The sequence below is a fragment of the Phasianus colchicus genome, chromosome 1 (genome assembly GCF_987193195.1).
Source record: "Phasianus colchicus chromosome 1, bPhaCol1.hap1.1, whole genome shotgun sequence".
Lineage (NCBI taxonomy): Eukaryota > Metazoa > Chordata > Aves > Galliformes > Phasianidae > Phasianus > Phasianus colchicus.
The window spans coordinates 119,734,836-119,753,101 of record NC_143436.1 but is presented as its reverse complement, the minus strand read 5'-3'; the positions used below and the strand labels follow the sequence as shown (position 1 = coordinate 119,753,101).

Here is an 18,266-nt window from a genome sequence, read left to right as displayed (position 1 = left end):
GGGCAGCCTCTCTCTTTACAGACCCAAAAAAACAAAATACCCACCAAAAGTTTGTCAGCCCATGGCCCCAGGACACCTCACCATCTATCAAGATCATCCCTCGATATCTGGGTCTCACGATGGAGCATCACACCCAGCTCACCTGCTGCAGCTGGATATGCTTCACACACCCACCTTGCTTTGGGTGTTGGCAGACAAAAGGTCTGCAGGAATCAAAAGAGCCTGACAGCTTGGCCTGGAGCAGGTACTATAAAAAAATCCATTTTTAGGGGAAGAAGATTGATAACCACCTGTGAGATATCCCAAGCCCACTTTTGATTTCTCCAGCTTTCAAGCCCAATGCAACAGCTACCAGTAACACCAGGTGAAAACGTGGTAGTAAGAGCAGGAATCCATAACACCAAGATAACAAGATGAAAGGCCAGATCAGGCACTGGTCTTTAACAAGATGACCAACAATGAACTTCACTGACATGGAATGGGAGAAAACAATGCAATTGCATCAATACACCAACACTGCTTTCAGAGAGGCCTTGAGAAAGCAGTCAGCTCCTGACACATCAAGAACAATACACAGTCAAGAAACACCAGAATCAGCTGATTGCCCAGATGCAGAAGGACAGGATGTTGTTACACAAGACTTTTTTTTTTCCGCTAAGAGATATCTCCTCTTCTGCTTTGTAGTTATGATATTGCTATCAAAGGTTTTTCTTTCTTTTCAAAGCAGCTTTTGTACCTGTCAAAAACATTACACAGGGCTGTTGACCCAGGCAGCTGCCAGGCCATCCAGGTGCAATAGTTGGTCCTCCTCTGAGATGCTACATTCAGAGAGATTCAGAAAGGCCCAGTGGGAAAGTATGTTGGCTCCTCTGGCAAGCCTGCAGAACTGAAATGCTTTCTGCTAACAGCAGATTATTATATTAAAACTGGCTTTACAAGGAGCTTGTAGTTTATAGGAGGGCATGAAAACAACAGTAAGGAATTAGAAAAAGGAAAAAAAAAAAGTACTCATACAATTTTTTCTGCCAGGGTTAATAAACAGAGCTGTAGCAAGCCACTTCTCCAGCTCTAAAGTACAACTCCCGCTGTCTCAATCTTGCTTTCTCATACTGAAGAATTGTAACTCTCCTCAATAGTGACAGCTACAACAAGGAAGGTTCCAAAATACTGGTGATAAGTTCATATTGGGGGCCTTTTGCAGTCAGAGCATTGAGCCAACTTTTTTTCTTTCAGTAAACACTTGTGCCAAAATAGTGTGGTATTACTCAAGGCTGCAAGGTTTTGCACTTACATGGGCTAGCAACTAACAGTCAGCTAATGACATATTTCTGGCAAAATGAGAGGCTGTGTTATTCACATTTACTCAGACAAAAAAAAAACACTATGTATAGGAATTTCCATCCCAGACCAAGGGCTGAATTGGATAACCAGATCATCTCCACAAGGTCCACAAGAGCTTAAAGATTGTGTTTTTAAGAGGCAGCATTGCAACCCATCCCTAGTAAATTTGCTGACACTGCGACTGAGGGTGCTGAGATGAGGACAGTTTCCTCATTTACACAGGCTCCAGTTACCAAGTCGAAAGGCTTAGGGTGGAAGGTTGATCAAATTGCTGATGTGAAACTTGGGAGGGGAATATACTGCTTTTATCTTATGTTGTAATACTCACAAGCAAAGTCTCGCAGAAGATAACACATGCAAAAAAGAGGCCGCAGCATCTGTGTATGTATACATCTATAAAACAGCAGCCAACTGCTCTCCTGTTCCTCATGAGGAGTGTGCCAAGTGAGTTGAATGCCAATGACCTCTTGCGCTCTCAAAAGCATGCAACATTATTTTTCTGTACTTGTAAAAAATCATTGCTGGAAGAGGTAAGGATTCCAGTTAGGGACATCTTGTTCCAATTTCAGAACCATCTCCTCATCTGAGTATGCAGGTGGCTGAAGGCAGCCTTTTCCTGATAGATAAAAGCATTTGCAGCCTATTGTTTGGGGACATTTCTAAGCAGCAGTGTAAACAGGCAAAATAAAGATGCACCCAAATGAAAAGCATTTGAGACACTATACTTAGTTAACATGGGATATTTTAAACACAACACATACAATTATTTACCAGCCTAAAACGTTCATAAAAACATGTGCTGAACATTTTGTGAGATACTATTTTCTGCCTGAGGCAACTACATGCCTTACGCCTGTATCAAAGAATTTGTCTGCTTTATAATGCCCACACAGACTGGCATTAGCATTGCCAAGGTTTTTCCTCTGTGGAAGTCTATGGAATACAGTCAGCTGGAAAACCGCAGCAAGTAATTACAAAGATGTTTAAAAACATTTTAAATCCAATTTACCTTGCAGTTTCTTGCCTTTTTCTTCCAGAATTCATCTACAGGCACTTGTTTAGTTCCATCCTTCCCTCATATTCACTGATGACTAATTTAGGAACATTTAAGATTCACCCACAGAACTTTAAACGTTATGAGCTGCCTGGATTACAAACATCACACCTGACTCTGTATCAGTATCTCCTGAAGCATCACCAAGGGAAACATTCCTGAAAATGGCAACAAATGATGATTTTATTGTGAAAAATGGTTTTATTGTGAAAAGATTTCAAAATGTTCGCTTTTTCTTCCCTTCCCTAGCCCAGAATGAGGAAACAGACAAGTTATTCTATAGCATGTTCTCACCACCATAATATTCTCATTCCCACTGAGCTGTGCATTCAAGCAAAAACAAGAACAAACATTAACAGCTCCATTCCCACCCGTCTACTAGACAGGAATTCACAGATGCTTCATTATATACCTCCCACTGGCACTGGTGAGGCAGAAGATTTGTATAGAAAGGAGAGGGAGACTCAGACAAAACACAAGATTCATTGTAATTGCTGTAATGCATAATTCCATTACCTAATGTCAACCAAAACACTGTGCTACTTCAAGCTTTTTTTCCTCACTGTTAGATGTACTGGCATTGTCAAAAGCATCTTAAGAACCTTTCCTAGATTATACCAAGGTCAGATATACGAGCTTAAAGAACACAGGAAAAGAAATCATAACCATTTTATGTAATAGGAATTTTATTTTATACATAAATAATAACAAGACTGAGGAATTTTGAGACTTGCTACTTGCAGTGCTGATCCTGCAACAGGACAAGTGTGGCAAACTTAACTCCCACTGCAGAACAGAAGACAAGGTCTCAAGATTGACCCAAAATACAGTGTCCTTTTACAAACGCCATCCCAGAAGCCCAAGCAGCACATTGGCAGTCTTTCCTGAGGCAGAAGGCAGATTAGTCATATTCAAAATCAAAATGGGTTCCGATGGTTATCCTCTTTTTCCTGGGAAATCATTGCTTCTATCTATATTTTTATTCGCCTGAAGTCAAAAGTAGGGCACAACTGGTATTGAGAAGCGTGAAGAAAAGAAAAAAAAACAGAATTATGATATCATAGGCCTTTTAATTGTCAAAATGCATTTGTATTTTTTTCTTTGATGTTGAAAGTTGATCAAAATCTATTTGATGAACGCTCTCACTACTAACATCCTGTGTAGGGATTTAAGTAATCAGATTTCTGACATCACAGCACTAATCATAGAATGGCTAAGGTTGGAAGGAACCCCAAGGATCATCAAGTTCCTTGGTTTCTATAGCTGTGCTGTATGGAAATATAAAAGAGAAAGAACATTTCATAGCAACAAAGCATCAACTGGCATCTTTTGTAATAAATCAGCATTCTCAAATGGAATTCTATTTCATTTCCATCGGGTGTACTTTCTCTAATCTGATTTACTCTGGTATAAACCTAGGGTAATTTAATTGGAACAAATAGATAAAAATAGAACCTGAACAGGTTAAAAATGACAGATGCCATGGAAAAACACACTTTTCTCACCTCCATAAAGTTCACCAGCACAACAACCGGATAAAGTTGAAGCTTGTCTCTCCCATGATGGGATGGATGTGGTTGGGGTTGTAGTTCGCATATAACTGCTAACTACAAACATGCACTGAAGTGCAGTGCTGCTGTTTTTTTGGAACGGAGAAACATGTTACTGCTTCCAAGCCAAAGCAATTTTGTCCCTGGCTGATCAGTCAAAATTCAAGGACCCATGCTGTGACAAATCCTTATAAGGAAAATGAGACCACATTTACTTTATAACCAGATTCAACTAGGAGTATTGCCAAGTTTAAAATACAGTGAGACTTTCAGGACTGATCTCATTCAGAATAAACAAACTCATCTTTTCAAAGATCACAGCAGTGTTCTCCAACGTTTGGGATCACCCAAATCCAACAAAATAGCTGGACTTGAGTATGAAGTTAAATAATCAGATTTGATTTCAAGCAGAAGTAACAAATTGCCACCCCCATAGAACAGCTGAAAATTGAGACTGAATTGAACTTCCATCATTTGGTTGCTCTAGGTCAAAACTCTAGTAGTTGTATTTATGCATCTCCTCCAGAAACAACATGTGGCAAAGCAAGCAGATTTCAAAACCAGCAGCACCCAAATACTTTAAACACATGAGCAATCTTAACTCTAACAAGAAAGACAGTAGAACATCTGAGGCAGCAGCCGTTAAAAAAAGCATACCTCAAAACTTACTCTACTTATATAGCATGAGTATACGTATATAATTATGATTGAAATCCTGAGGATAAAGGTTTTGGATAGCTTTAGTACAAATCTTCCTGACAGCTTTTCATCCTACTTGTTGTTTTTTTTTTTTTTTTAATTCTTCTTCAAAAGAAAACTTGCCATGAGCACAAGTACTGATGTCTCAGAAAGTGAGTAAAGGCCAGGCAGAAATTAAGCTCATATGCTAAAGAAAATAAGATCTATTTATGGGTTTCTTTTTTGTATTGAACCTTGGGACAGTCCCATAAATATACAAAAATTAAGCTTCCCCGGCTTTTTATCACTTATTAACACTATCCTAAAAAGCAGCACAATAGTGAATTTCAGAGCAGCTTTCCTTCCTCTTGCTTTTCCTGAGTATCTTACATAAAACAAGATTTTTTTTCTATATTTTTAATGTGGCTGTCTTACAAGATACTAGAAAACACGTCTAGAGACTTCATATTCCGATAGAAAACTAATTCTTTTGTCTGAAGGAAAACCTCAAAAGGGCAAAGATACTTTGAGTGGCTGATTTACTGAGAACTAGCTATAGCAATTAAATATTTATTAATGGAAGCACAACATTAAAAACTAGTTTTGCTGTTAAAGCTGTAAAAGTAGAACACTGTTGTTCAGCAGACGTGTGCACTCTGCATAGTGTTTGTGACTGGTGATGATGCATGGAATAAAAACTGGTGGAGTTTTCTAAATCTGAGAAATCTTTAGAAAGCAGCCTAAAACAGAACTGGAGTCTCAACTTTAGCTTCTGGCTCAAAGCACTGAAACACTGCCTCTACTTCCTGCATATGGTTCCCAACTGAAGAAGCAAGTTTCATTAGTGAAGTGCACAAATATGAAAGGTCAGGCACACCACAGATTGTTACAGGCTGTAAGATGAGGCGGTACTTGAAACTGGCAAAACTTTAGAGAAAACGTAAGAGCAGAGAATAGGTTCCTCTCCCCTTCTTCATACCTGCACAGGCAAGTGCTTTTTTGGTACTGGAGGTAGAAATGGGATGGGAGAAGAAAACAATCAAACAGTATTGAAATTGTTACCTCTCTTCCCCTTTACATCTACATGAAGAAGATAACTACGTACAAGTCCAATCTGCAAGTGTTTGTGTTACTATGCAGCTGTGGTCATATACTATTACTGATTTTTATCCTCTACCTGTTTGACATCAAGTGATCCAATGTTCTACTTCAAGGCTCGCTCTTCATTTGAAGCAGTGTGGATTTCCAGGGGCTTGTCACCCTCCACTTCACCCTTAAGGAGAGAAAAACAGGCACAACACTTCATTATTAATATTTTTGCTAGAACAGGAGCCCTTATCAAAAGCTGGAACAAAAACTTCTTGCAAAAATCAAGTGATTGATGAGGCTAGTTCATTGTGATACTCTCCCCAAACTGTTTCGAGATTTTAGTCTTCCTGTAGTTAGCTCAACAATTAATGGATTTGAAAGAACAAGTAGCTCAACAGAAGATGCTTTAATTGACTCATTTTTGCCTGCACTAATAACAGAGGATGAATTCCCACAGAGTAGTTGCTATTTTGCATTCTTTGAATTCTGTGTGAACTTATACAATAGGCCTCTTTTAGTACAAATCCTTTGAAAGAGTGTTCTCACACTTTCTCTGAAATAAATGATGGAAATCAAAGAATGAAGAGAGGCTTGTTACAGCATCTGGTTTATCTATTTGCCAAGTATGCTATAACAAACAGTCACTTGATTACAGTTTTAAATAGATGTCAATAAAAAAGAAAAAAACTTAAAGGGACATCCACACAGAGGAATGAAGAACACAACATTGGAGAACAGTCTGAGAGATCTAGGCCTCTTCAGACTCGAGAAGACCAGACAAAGGGGAAGTCCAATTTCTATACAGTCACTTAATGGCTATTTACATATTTGGAAGAGCCAGGCACTTCTCAGATTCTCAGAGGTCCACACCAAAAGGACAGGGAGAAAAGGACATGGAAGCAGTACAGCAAGTTTCTAGTAGTAGATATAAGGAAAGAGAGAAATAAATCACACTACAGGTTGCCCAGAGAAGTTGCTGAATCTCTTATCTTTGGAGATATTCACCACTTGACTGGACAAGGCCCATGCCACCAAATCTATCTTCAAAGCTGGTTCTCCTTTGAACATGGGGAAGGATGAAATGATGGGAGGCCACACCCGACCTCAGTTATTTTTACATTTTCAACACTAAAATTAAATTGTCCTTTGTCGTATTCAGAAAAGAGATTTTTACCAATATGCCTTAAATAAATGTGATGAAAAAATGTAACAAAATAAGCAGGAAGAGACTAGAAAACAATAACAATTATACAGGACCATTGAAATTTATGCTCCAGCACAAGTTAAACAGTAAGCCAGAGGCACAGAATCCATGAAAGGCTTTATATGCTGTGCTGGAGATAAGGACCCAATACACCAAGATTCAATTATGGATATAATTCTTACAGTTCCTACTCAAAATATGACTAGCAAGACTTTTAGAAGATAAGTCTTTCTTTAAAAAGAAAACACACTATTTTGATCACTATCCTGGATATTTCATAGTAAATGAAGTCATATCCATAGAACACACCCATTTCAAAGCAATGACATAGCTCATAATTCTCACGTACAGGAACTTGTACGTTCTGACAGTGAACAAAGTGACTCATGATGTCTCATCTCAGGGATTACTCAATCCTGAACAAATGAACTGAAAATAAGTTGTTCACAGAGGGTTCTGCGTTCTTCCACTTGCTTGTTTTGACTTGTAAAAATGAAAATGATACCCAGGTAGGGTGCTTACTCTTTTTTGTGTTTGTTTGGCCCTGTAAGGGGGGGGGGGGGAAAGGAGGGGGAAAAAGCCAACACAACAAACAATAACAAGCGTAGGGAAACAGGGATTCTGCTCAGTTCATTTGTGCTGATGAGATCAGTAGGTCTCGTCACAAGACTTGTCTTCACCAGATCAGTCAGGAGTTGTTTAACTCAAGTCAAACCACCGCTAAACTGTCACTCCTCCTCATATACAAACATGTTTGTTCAATTAGCAATTAATAAATTCTTTTAACTGGTGTTAACCTGTGCTTAGTGCATCAGTAGTGAGTGAGCCTGATAAAGCATTAAAGCAGGTAGCCAGAAAAAGAAGTCCTTCAAGCTGGCACAGGATACAAACACAATTTTACCAAGTGCCAAGGTCCTCAAGTCACACCCAAAACAAATTAGAAGCTAACAAACACGGTTAAGTCAATGACCCAAAAGACAGCCTCCTCCATGGCACAATGCCTTCTTTTTATTAGAAGCAGGCACATAGTCAAAAATCTTCCTATTTTCTGGCTCAACACAACCACTTCATAACATATCTGGGTGAACAGAGGAGTTCATGCATCAGATTTCTATCCCACAGCAGGAACGGAAATATTTTGTATTCTTATGCAACTGACATTTTCAAAAGCACGGTGACTGTAACAAATCTCACTAATGCACTCCTGTATTCAATACACTAGGATTCCACAAGATTTAAAGAAAAAAATCATTATTTGAAATTCAAAATAATGAAAGTAAGGTGACTGACTGTACACAATGCTTTTTATAAAGTTTCATTCAATGGCTGATAAAAAAAAAGTCAAGTAGATTTCACTGAGACATAAGCTCTAGACTTGAAAACTTCAAACAGGGATTGCTGTAACATTTTTACTAACATATTTAGAAAAAGTTCAAAAGCAAGCTGGTCTAGTTAAAAAAAAAGGGGGGGAGTGGTGGGGCTTGCAAAAGAGATCTGGCCCCAGAAAAGAACAATTACAAAAGAAAAACAAAGCATTTAGGCTCACAGATTAATAATATGCCCTTTCTTCTGTCTCTTTTGTTTGCCAAATGTTGCTTAGAATAAAGATATCATCCTCTCCCAGTCAGTCAATAGCAACACATTCTCAGTTGCTTACTTCTAGTTGAGCCTGAAATTTGCTCTCTCAGAAATATGGAGCACTTCAAAAATGTCATTGTATTTTAACACACTCTAAAAAGCACAACCTTTCATAGGGTAGACTCTTCCTTTTTCACCTCTCAAACACTCATATTCATCACAACCAAACTAAGGATTCAGCCCCCCAAAACTGCAACCTTTTCAAGTTCCTCTCTGTTTTTGTTCTTACTACCAAAACAACAAAAAGTGGATGTATGACAGCAGACAGTATTTTCTGTCAGAAGTAGATGTTTATCATTTAGTTCAGGTTGCTGTCTCTTAAGAAGCCACCAATGACAAATCTTTGGTATTTACAGGAAATCTGTCAGCTGCTCATGCACTGTTTTAAAATATATTTAAACCACAAGTGAGTCAAAACTCCCAAAACACGATTTAGGTTTGCTATGATGACCATTAATGATGTCCATGGTTAAGTTACCCAGTCAAGACACCGACACCACAACTTCCACTTTCACCACTCCATTGATCCCAGTGCAAGAAATGAGCAACCCAAAGCTGAACAGTCCTTGGGCTTAAGAGAACTCTGTTACCAGCTGATCCTTAATAAGATATTCAAATAGCTGTGCTTAACTAAGCATGTGTAGGTATGTATGTACATATGTACTTCTGCATATGCAGAAAGTATTGGTAAATTTCAGGTAGTTTCTATTGGTGGACCAGGAATGAAACTCAAACAATAAGCTGTATGAGTTTCTCTGAATTTCTGAAGCTCTTTTAAAAAAATATAAACAATAGACAGCATGGGAAAAAATAAAAGAATCAGTTTTCTGTAAGATCTTATTAGTGATTGGAACAAGGTGAGAAAAAGCACACAAAAAAAGGAACACAAACTGAAAAGGGGGATGTTATTAGAGCTCTAGTGCTGTTCCGTTTCACTACGTTTCAGCCATTTCAGTAAAAACAGTGGGTGCCTGATTCACTATCAAGGGGAAGAGGGAGAATCCAAAACATCTGAGAACAGAGCAAGCTAACTCTTTGGTATAAAGACAAGACAAAGAAAGAACTAACTGACAGAGCAAAATGTTTTTCTGTGTTTCAGTATGTTTCAGCTCTCTGGCTGGAACAAAACCCGTGTCTAAGTGACTTGGTGCCAGGACACAGGCCTTCATCACTTGAAGATGAAACCACTGCAGCACAAGAGCTAACAACCCTACAGAACAGTACAGATGATAAAAATAGCGAAACCAGAGACAAAAGAGGAAGGACCAAAAAAGGCCACATTTCATGACAGCTATCATCAGATGAGCAGAGTGACAAACAAGAAACTTACAGGTCAGCTGTATTAAACTGGGGCTCTGAAATACAGATGTTTAAGCAGTCTTCTGTAAGGAAGTTATTACCTTTTGCATATAAAGCTACAGTTCTTAAAGCTGTTGCACAAAAATCCTCCAGCCATTATAGTTGTTTTAGCCCTCTGATTTAAGAGCAGGTATTACAGCTGACAAATTCATTGAGAATTAAACAGAGATGCTATAGTGGGAAAAAAAAGAAGCTGCAATTCACAGGCTTAACAGTTCAGCTAGCACAGAATGGTAAAGCAAGACAAAAAGTGTAGAGGAAGGAGGTCTTGCATGGATTTTACTGGGGAAAGAGACCAGTTACTTAACAAAGACTAACCAGAGCCAATGCAGAGTATGAGCCTTCATAACTGCAAACTTCCAGTAATGAAAGTTTAGTGTTGCCTAAGGCTACTCAAAAGAGCTCCAAACAGTATTCATCATTCCTAAAAAACGTATAAATCATAGATATGATTCTCTATAAACTGCAAACCAAGGTAAACAAGGTTTGAACTTCACTGTCACCTTTTCACTTCACTGCCACCTTTCCTGAAGGCTTACTGTTTGGTAATATAAATGCTAACAGTAATTTCACTGATATTTGTGAAATCACTACTTGTGAGAGAGTAATCAAGCAAGCAAAAAAATATTCAGAAAATAGAATGCTTAACATACATCTGGTCTACCAATTAGCTGGCTATATTTCTTGTTCTGTCTTCCCTGTTTAAGAAATAGCAAAGTTGTCCACTTTATATCAAGGTATCATACATAGAAACTAATTAACCACTCCTCATGTCCTTTTTGAAGATGATGTTTCATCCTTCTTTAAGTAAAAAACATGAACATAGATTGTCACTTGTGGTACCTGTATAGTTTCAGTTGAGCGCTTCTAATCTGACAACCACTTCCTTCAACAAACCAGCATCAGGATATCAGAATGCTATACTGCAAATCACATATTCAAAACTAAAGACTAACTTGGTGTATGGAGGGGCTCCAGTCAACATTTCAAACACAGCAACAAAATGTCCTGGAATTCATCTTTCTTGGCAGAACCTAGTTGATATGACCTCAATTTGGCATAGCTTACTGCCTCATAAAACCTTTAGGAAATCCACATAGCACATCTATTTTAATGACCTACTGCTGCACAAACATGAAGTTATGCACAGCTGTGGTACCTATCAAACAAATTATAAGCCGTGTAACAAATTAACACAAGCCAAGAAGAGCCACCCATATAGAGTTTGATTATTTGCAACATCCTTTATGTAGCAACAAAAAAGCGCTAGAGCAAATGTCACAAAAACAAACAAGTAACATCATTTGCTCTGGCGTGGTTTCAGGAACAACTGCCATGATAAGAATTCAAGAATAACATTTGCATTTGCCTTCACTGGTTAGGAAGCCTAGCTGCCTGCTACATCAATAGGGAAAGAATATACAAAAATTATTTCACCATGTTGTCAAATTAGGGTAGAAAAAAACCTGTAGTCCTACAACCTACCCCAGAATGCTTTGTCAACTTTGGTACGTGATAGTTAGAAGTATTTACAGAATCATAGAATTGCTCAGGTTGAAAAAGACCTTAAAGATCACCAAGTCCAACCACAACCTAACCGTAATACCCTAACAACACTCTGCTAAATCATGTCCCTGAGCACCACATGCAAACAGTTTTTAAACACATCCAGGGATGGTGAATTTCTTGACGTTTCTGTAGAAGTCCTATTGATGAAGAGTTTGTACTGATTTGCTGGATCTCATAGACTGTACAAACAAAAAGTACCTTTTTACATTAGTATAACCACAGAACATTAGTGATGGACAGAAAAAGTTTTTCTACAGGAGGCTTCCCCTCTCATTTTAGAGGTGTTCTGGTGGCCTGTATGTACAAAAGAAAGTGGAGGTTTTCATTAATAGGTACGGCTGACCACATCATCACAGAACATCACTATACTATCATTAATAAGCGAACAAAACAAACAAAATCATATCTTTTCAACTATATATTTGGTACTGTTTTACCAATTTAGACCTTAGGAAATTGCCCAGCAGGCTTTTCTCATCACCAGCTTAACTGACAGCAGTTAACACCAACAACACCTGACCAGTTACATTATCTCTAGAAGGGAACTGTTCAATCTTTTGTGCAAATAATATTTTGGAAACTGAGGAGCACGATATAAAGACTCAGCAAGGAGGAAGAGAAAGAAGTGTGTTTACTCAGTGGTCTCTAACTTTGCATGTTCTTTGTTTTTCTGCTGAGGCAGCAAGTGCTTGAATAAACCTTATAGTACGATGAAGGCTTCAAAACTTTTTGCCTTCCAGTAACAACCACGTGTTTCCTTTTGACATCTTAGGACACAATAAAATAAAAAGCTCAGCTAATTCTTACTGATGCAGCCAGTTTACCTTTCTGACATATTTTTATGTTGCCTATTTTTTTGAGACATTTTTTGACAGATGAGGTTTTAGGAGAGGTACAATATGATTAACTAACCTTTGCTTATTCAAAGAGTAACACAAGGGCATTAATTAAAGAGCCTAGGGGCCAGAACAGGGCGAGTATCCACAAGAAAAGTCAGCTGATGATGGCTCCCCTAAGACTCAGCAACTGATAAGATAGGTGAGCATTTCTCCAACCCATTTTGTTTGGAACCAACCCCATGCACAGCCCCACACAGGAAACTCTCTTCAATACCCAATAATAATTCAATTGCAGTTGCCTGTGCAACCTGTTTCTCTTGGTGGCCATCCTACTTACTTCTTAGACCTCTAGGTTGCAAATGTCTTGCTGTGGTCTTCTGGCTTCTGTTTCCAGAACACCACCATTAAAGCTATGTATCATCATCAACCTAGCATGAACTGTTAACATACTTACCAGTATGAACTGTTACCAGTTCATATTAGGTCACAGTGAACCACCAAGGCTTTCTGCTGGTTCAAAACTGTTTTCAAATCACATTTTAGTGACGCTAAATCAAATAACTTAAATAAGAGAAAGGAAGCAATCTGCTGCTAAGGCAGCAGTTTGTATCAGCAGAAGTAGTACAGCTGCTTAGAAATTAGGAATAAAGAACACACTGAGTCTAACGGTGGATTTTAAACCTACAATGCTTAATGTTACATAGTTGAATTTTTAACTAAAAGTTTAAAAAAATTCCCTGAAAAATCTTACAGGCTGTCCCTCATGCACATTTTATATAACTGCACAATTGTTCAGTCTCTTACACTGCAATTCACTGAGCCATCCACATATATCTGGTTTCTTTATCTATATCAGAGGTACAACTACAAGGACAGCCTGCCCCTGAGGCCTAATGTAAGCGTGCAGTAGATAAAAAACAAACATCATTAAGATAATTAACTCCAGAAGCTTTAGGCAGCCTATAAATTATGACCCAGACATTACATAATGTAATGAATCAACAAAACAAGTTCCCCTTTCTTCACAAGTCAATTCTAATTGTCAACTAATATAACTTACTGCACTAATTAGTGCACACTGCACTACTTTTGAATCTTGCATTTTGTAGAATGCAAAATACATTTGAAGTAAAATAGCATCTTTCTTCAAATTTTGTGGGTTTTCTTTTTTGTGGAGTATTTACGAATAGTTGCCTGAGCATAACAATGCCACTGCATGCTGCTCTATCAGACATTACTATCCAGTCACAACACATAGATCTAATAAAAATAAGCAATGATAGAAATATAAAACAACTACAAAAATAAAATTTCCAACCACTTTCTGAAATTGAAATAAGCCTAGTATTTTTCCACAACTTAGAAATATAACATAAAATCTCTGTCTTTAGAAACGTAAGCTGAGTCAGAGTAAGTAAAATTATTTCTTTGTCTGAAAACATGTTGGTAGATTTTCTCCTAATCCAAAAATCAAGTTTCTCAATCTTCTTACCTTATCACCTTTTTTCCCAGATTTCTTTTTTTTAGAATTATCCTTCCAAAGAGATTCTACAGCAATATATCCCTGAAGACTCCAGTCATACAGATGGGTACCAGCAACCTTTGAAACAAAAGATATTTGAAAGCATGAGTCTAATAATCGGAGAAATATTGATTTGTTTCTTGTTCACATGGAAAAAATCCCAGAACCCAAGACCTTTAACATCTTCCTGTTCAAGCTCAGAGAATAAAGTCTTAATTAACATCTTGGGGAAAAATAATACATGGGAAATTAGAAAAGCTTGCTAGAAACTTGCTAGAAAAGCACTGTTAGAAGACTACATGAAATACATCTGTATAAAAAGGAGTGGAATGATGATGCACGGAAGCAATTCTGGGTTTTATAATCTTAGTACTCTATATTTTCAATATATTTAATATACACAAATTATTTCTTCAATCGTCCATGCTCACTTTAAAGAGAAAAAAAAAATCACTCTCACTTTGATACTATTTTGCAATTTTACATTTTCACTGTTTTGACAGACTAGTAGGAGTGCTCCCTTGTTTCTTCTTATTTGCAATTTAGAACAAAAACTTGATTTGTTGATAGACGGCTGTAACAAATAAGTAGCTATTAAGCCTCAAAACAGAAGACAGCTAAGGAAAGACAGTGCTTGCTATATTACACCAACAGGGAATTCTGTAACAGGACAAATGGCAGGTCCTGCTTGACCAACCTGATCTTCTTCTATGATCTAGTGACCAGTATGGAAGATGAGAGAAAGGCTGTTGACGTAGTCTACTTAGACTTCAGCAAGGCCTTTGACACTGCCTCCCACAGTATCCTCCTGCAGAAGCTGGCAGCCCATGGCTTGGACAAGTATGCTTTAGGCTGGATAAGGAACTGGCTGGGCCGAGAGTGGTAGTGAATGGAGCTAAATCCAGCTGGCGACCAGTCACAAGTGGAGTTCCCCAGGGGTCGGTGTTGGGGCCTGTCCTCTTCAATATCTTTATTGATGATCTGGATGAGGACATTGAGTACAACCTCAGTAAGTTTGCAGATGACACCAAGTTGGCTGGAAGTGTGGATCTGCCTGGGGGTAGTGAGGCCCTACAGAGGGATCTGGACAGGCTGGATAGCTGGGCTGAAGCCAATGGGATGAGGTTCAACAAGGCCAAATGTGGGTCCTGAACTCTGGCCACAACAACCCCAGGCAACGCTACAGGCTTGGGGCAGAGTGGCTGGAAGACTGCGTAGAGGAAATGGACCTGGGGGTATTGATTGATGCTCAGCTGAACATGAGCCAGCAGTGTGCCCAGGTGGCCAAGAAGGCCAATGGCATCCTGGCTTGTATCAGAAGTAGTGTTGCCAGCAGGAACAGGGAAGTGACTGCCCCCCTGTACTCAGCTCTGGTGAGGCTGCACCTCAACTACTGCATCCAGTTTTGGGCCCCTCACTGCAAGAAAGACATTGAGGCCCTGGAGTGAGTTCAAAGAAGGGCAACAAAGCTGGTGAGGGGTCTGGAGCACAGGCCTTATGAGGAGTGGCTGAGGGAGCTGGGATTGTTCAGTCTGGAGAAGAGGAGGCTCAGGGGAGACGTTATTGCTCTCTATAACTACCTGAAGGGAGGTTGTAGTGAGCTGGGGGTCGGCCTCTTCTCTCGTGTAACTGGTGATAGGACTAGAAGGAATGGCTTCAAGCTGCACCAGAGGAGATTCAGGATGGACGTTAGGAAATACTACTTCTCTGAAAGAGTGGTCAGGCAGTGGAATGGGCTGCCCAGGGAGGTGGTGGAGTCTCTGACCCTGGAGGTGTTCAAGGAACGTTTGGATGTTGTGGTGAGGGATATGGTTTAGTGAGAACTATTGGTGATAGGTGGATGGTTGGACTGGGTGATCTTGTACGTCTTTCCCAACCTCGGAGATTCCATGATTATGTGAAATTCCTAAATCTGGGAATTCCCACCCCTTACACGATATGGAACCGTAATAGTCATAGCATCCATAGCATCCTAACATCTAAGAGTTTTAGGTTCTTACAGCTCTGGCTCACATCAGTAGTAATTTTCAGATTAATACCTTTTTCTTATAAAAATGGAAGTAAAAATAGACAATGTGACCAACTAGACAGATTAAACTAAAAATTAAATGAAATTGAGAAATGAGAAGGTATCATTCTCTCTCTGATAGCAAAACTGGAAAACCACCATTATCAGATCAGAGCAAGTGCAAGTGATTCTTCTGAAGTTTCTTTCAGCCTCCAACAATGCGCTGTGCAGTTTCCCTGAGCCAGAGACAATTTCTGTGTGTAACAATGCCCAATGAACGTACCTCCTTATGAACTTATCCTGTCTCCTCTTGAGTCACATGCAACGTCTTAGCATCCAGAACACCACATGCTGAGGAGTTCTACTGCTAGGCACATATCATACAAAGAACTACTTTCTTTGGTTTGAACAAAATTAACTATGCCAATTGTGCACCATCACCATGACAGATGTGGGCAAAGATCACAGTGCCACCTTTGTATTGCAGAATACATAACAAACTTTCAAACAGTACTGAGACCTCCAGCATTGTAATTTTTTCAGTGCTGCATCAGATTTTAGGAAGCGCAAATAAAAACCTGCCCATCTGCAAGCTGTATACAAGAATAAGTACTTCATAGTAAGGATTATAGAGTTCTTTTTCAGGTAGCAATTAAAATTCCACTCAAATCAGAAACATGAGGATTTGAAATACATTAGTTCTGCTGACATATTCACCATGCAATAAGTTTGGCAGCAACATCTCAGTAACAAATCCCTCATTCCTAAATCCAGACTTATCAATATATAGAGAAAACCAGATGATCTCAACAGCCAGCCACAAATCTGCGTACACCTTACTGAAGAGACTACTTAATAATGAACATACCAGGAACTAAAACCAAACAAACTAGAAATCCAAATGCAAATCAACAGCACCATTTCTAAGCCACAACTAAATTGGAGATGTGAGATGTTTCAAATACCAACAGCTATGATCTTTGTCATCATCTTTGATGATTACAGTTGTGATTTGATTTTAAACAAATTGATAGAATGCACAGTTTTCCCCAATATTTTAAGTCTTTAAAAGTCATCAGGAAAAAAAAAAACAAAAAAACACAACAGTTCTGGGGATGAAGCTGTTAAATCTCCAGAATTCTTCCATGCAAGCAACACAGGTATAACCATTCATCTTCTCGTGCTGTACTCAGGAGTGCACTCTCAAATACTCCAACAAACTAGTTCTGAAAACCTCTGCCATGACCTGGAAGGATGGTGCAAGGAGCATAAACTTACCAGGACTGGAAGATAACTGCTACAAAACACAGATGCAGGGTTGGGCTTTGGTGGTCATTTGGGGTGGTGGTTTTTTTTTGTTTGTTTGTTTTTTGGTTTTTTTTTGCTGCAGTGTTATTGAGGACACACAGCAATCAACACAGAATGAGAAACAAGAAGTACCCATAAAATATCTCTTGGTCCTGCTTAAAAACTAAAAAGCACAATTTAAAAATATTCTAATTATGGGAATCATATGATTAATTTTGAATTGTACTAAATGACAAACTGGCCCTTCATGCTGTTGGAATAAAGTAGCTACATCATAAGGTACAGCAACCCACATACGTTATTCTACCTCAGTCAAACAATATTCCAACATTTGCACACACCTCTCAAGAGGCAGGACCCACGCAGAGGCTCACAGTTCACATGCATTGTGAAACACAGTTCTAGAAAGACTGTAAGCTGCAAGTTACAAGGTCAACAGGATTATTTCCAAGAAATTCTTGATAATCATCTGATACACCCTCTTATTAGCAGAAAGCTGGAGGTTGTGTTGTATCTTGTACCTTATTCCTCTCCCGTTCTCATGAATCAGTTTCAGAGGAAACAGGCAGGTACTGCAGTCACCACCACTATTCTAGGGAGTGGCACTTTCAATCCATAAAAGTAAAAGGAACAGTAAGAGTACAAGAAGTTCGTTCAACTGTTCTAAGTATACATTTGAACACTGATACAGAGTTCCTTTCAGAGAAGGACACTTTTTTTTTTTTTCCAACAATCATCCGCAATTCTTAATTTCTGAAAGATAACTTCCAGTTTGTTTGCATTAAATTATTACATGTTAAAATACCTCTGTTCAGTGCAACACTGGAAGAAAGTCTGTGTGCTAAAATGTGAACAAACACGTTCAAAAGTCAGACTGACCGGTTTTCCACAGGGCCTCTGAAATAGCTGGAAAGTGACCTTAGGCTATGAGTAGCCACATTTGGCCCTGCTGTAACCATCTGCATATCTTAAGGCCAAACGCACGTGTGAACACACTTCCATCTTTTAATTCCACACGAGACTGTAAGCATATGACACAGAATATTCTGTATGCTGGATGTCAAGATTATCAAGTAGAATCACAGTTAGCAATTCTTTACCAAAACT

At 38.8% G+C, this 18,266-nt stretch overlaps 1 protein-coding gene across 3 annotated transcripts in view; it reads right to left on the bottom strand.

Annotated features, from left to right (window-relative positions):
• Positions 1-2,601: 2,601 nt before the first annotated feature.
• The window catches only part of APOO (apolipoprotein O), a 31,164-nt gene continuing 15,499 nt past the window's right edge, over positions 2,602-18,266 (bottom strand). Inside the window, exons 8-10 of one of the 3 annotated variants that reach the window (XM_031599306.2) lie at positions 13,814-13,921; positions 5,801-5,896; positions 2,602-3,405 (exon numbers count right to left, since the gene is read on the bottom strand). In XM_031599306.2, the coding sequence (XP_031455166.1) occupies positions 5,828-5,896; positions 13,814-13,921 (177 nt within the window). In that variant the 3' untranslated portion in view covers positions 2,602-3,405; positions 5,801-5,827. The remainder of the gene's footprint in view (positions 3,406-5,800; positions 5,897-13,813; positions 13,922-18,266) is intronic. The other 2 variants (XM_031599307.2, XM_031599305.2) reach the window with 2 other exon arrangements.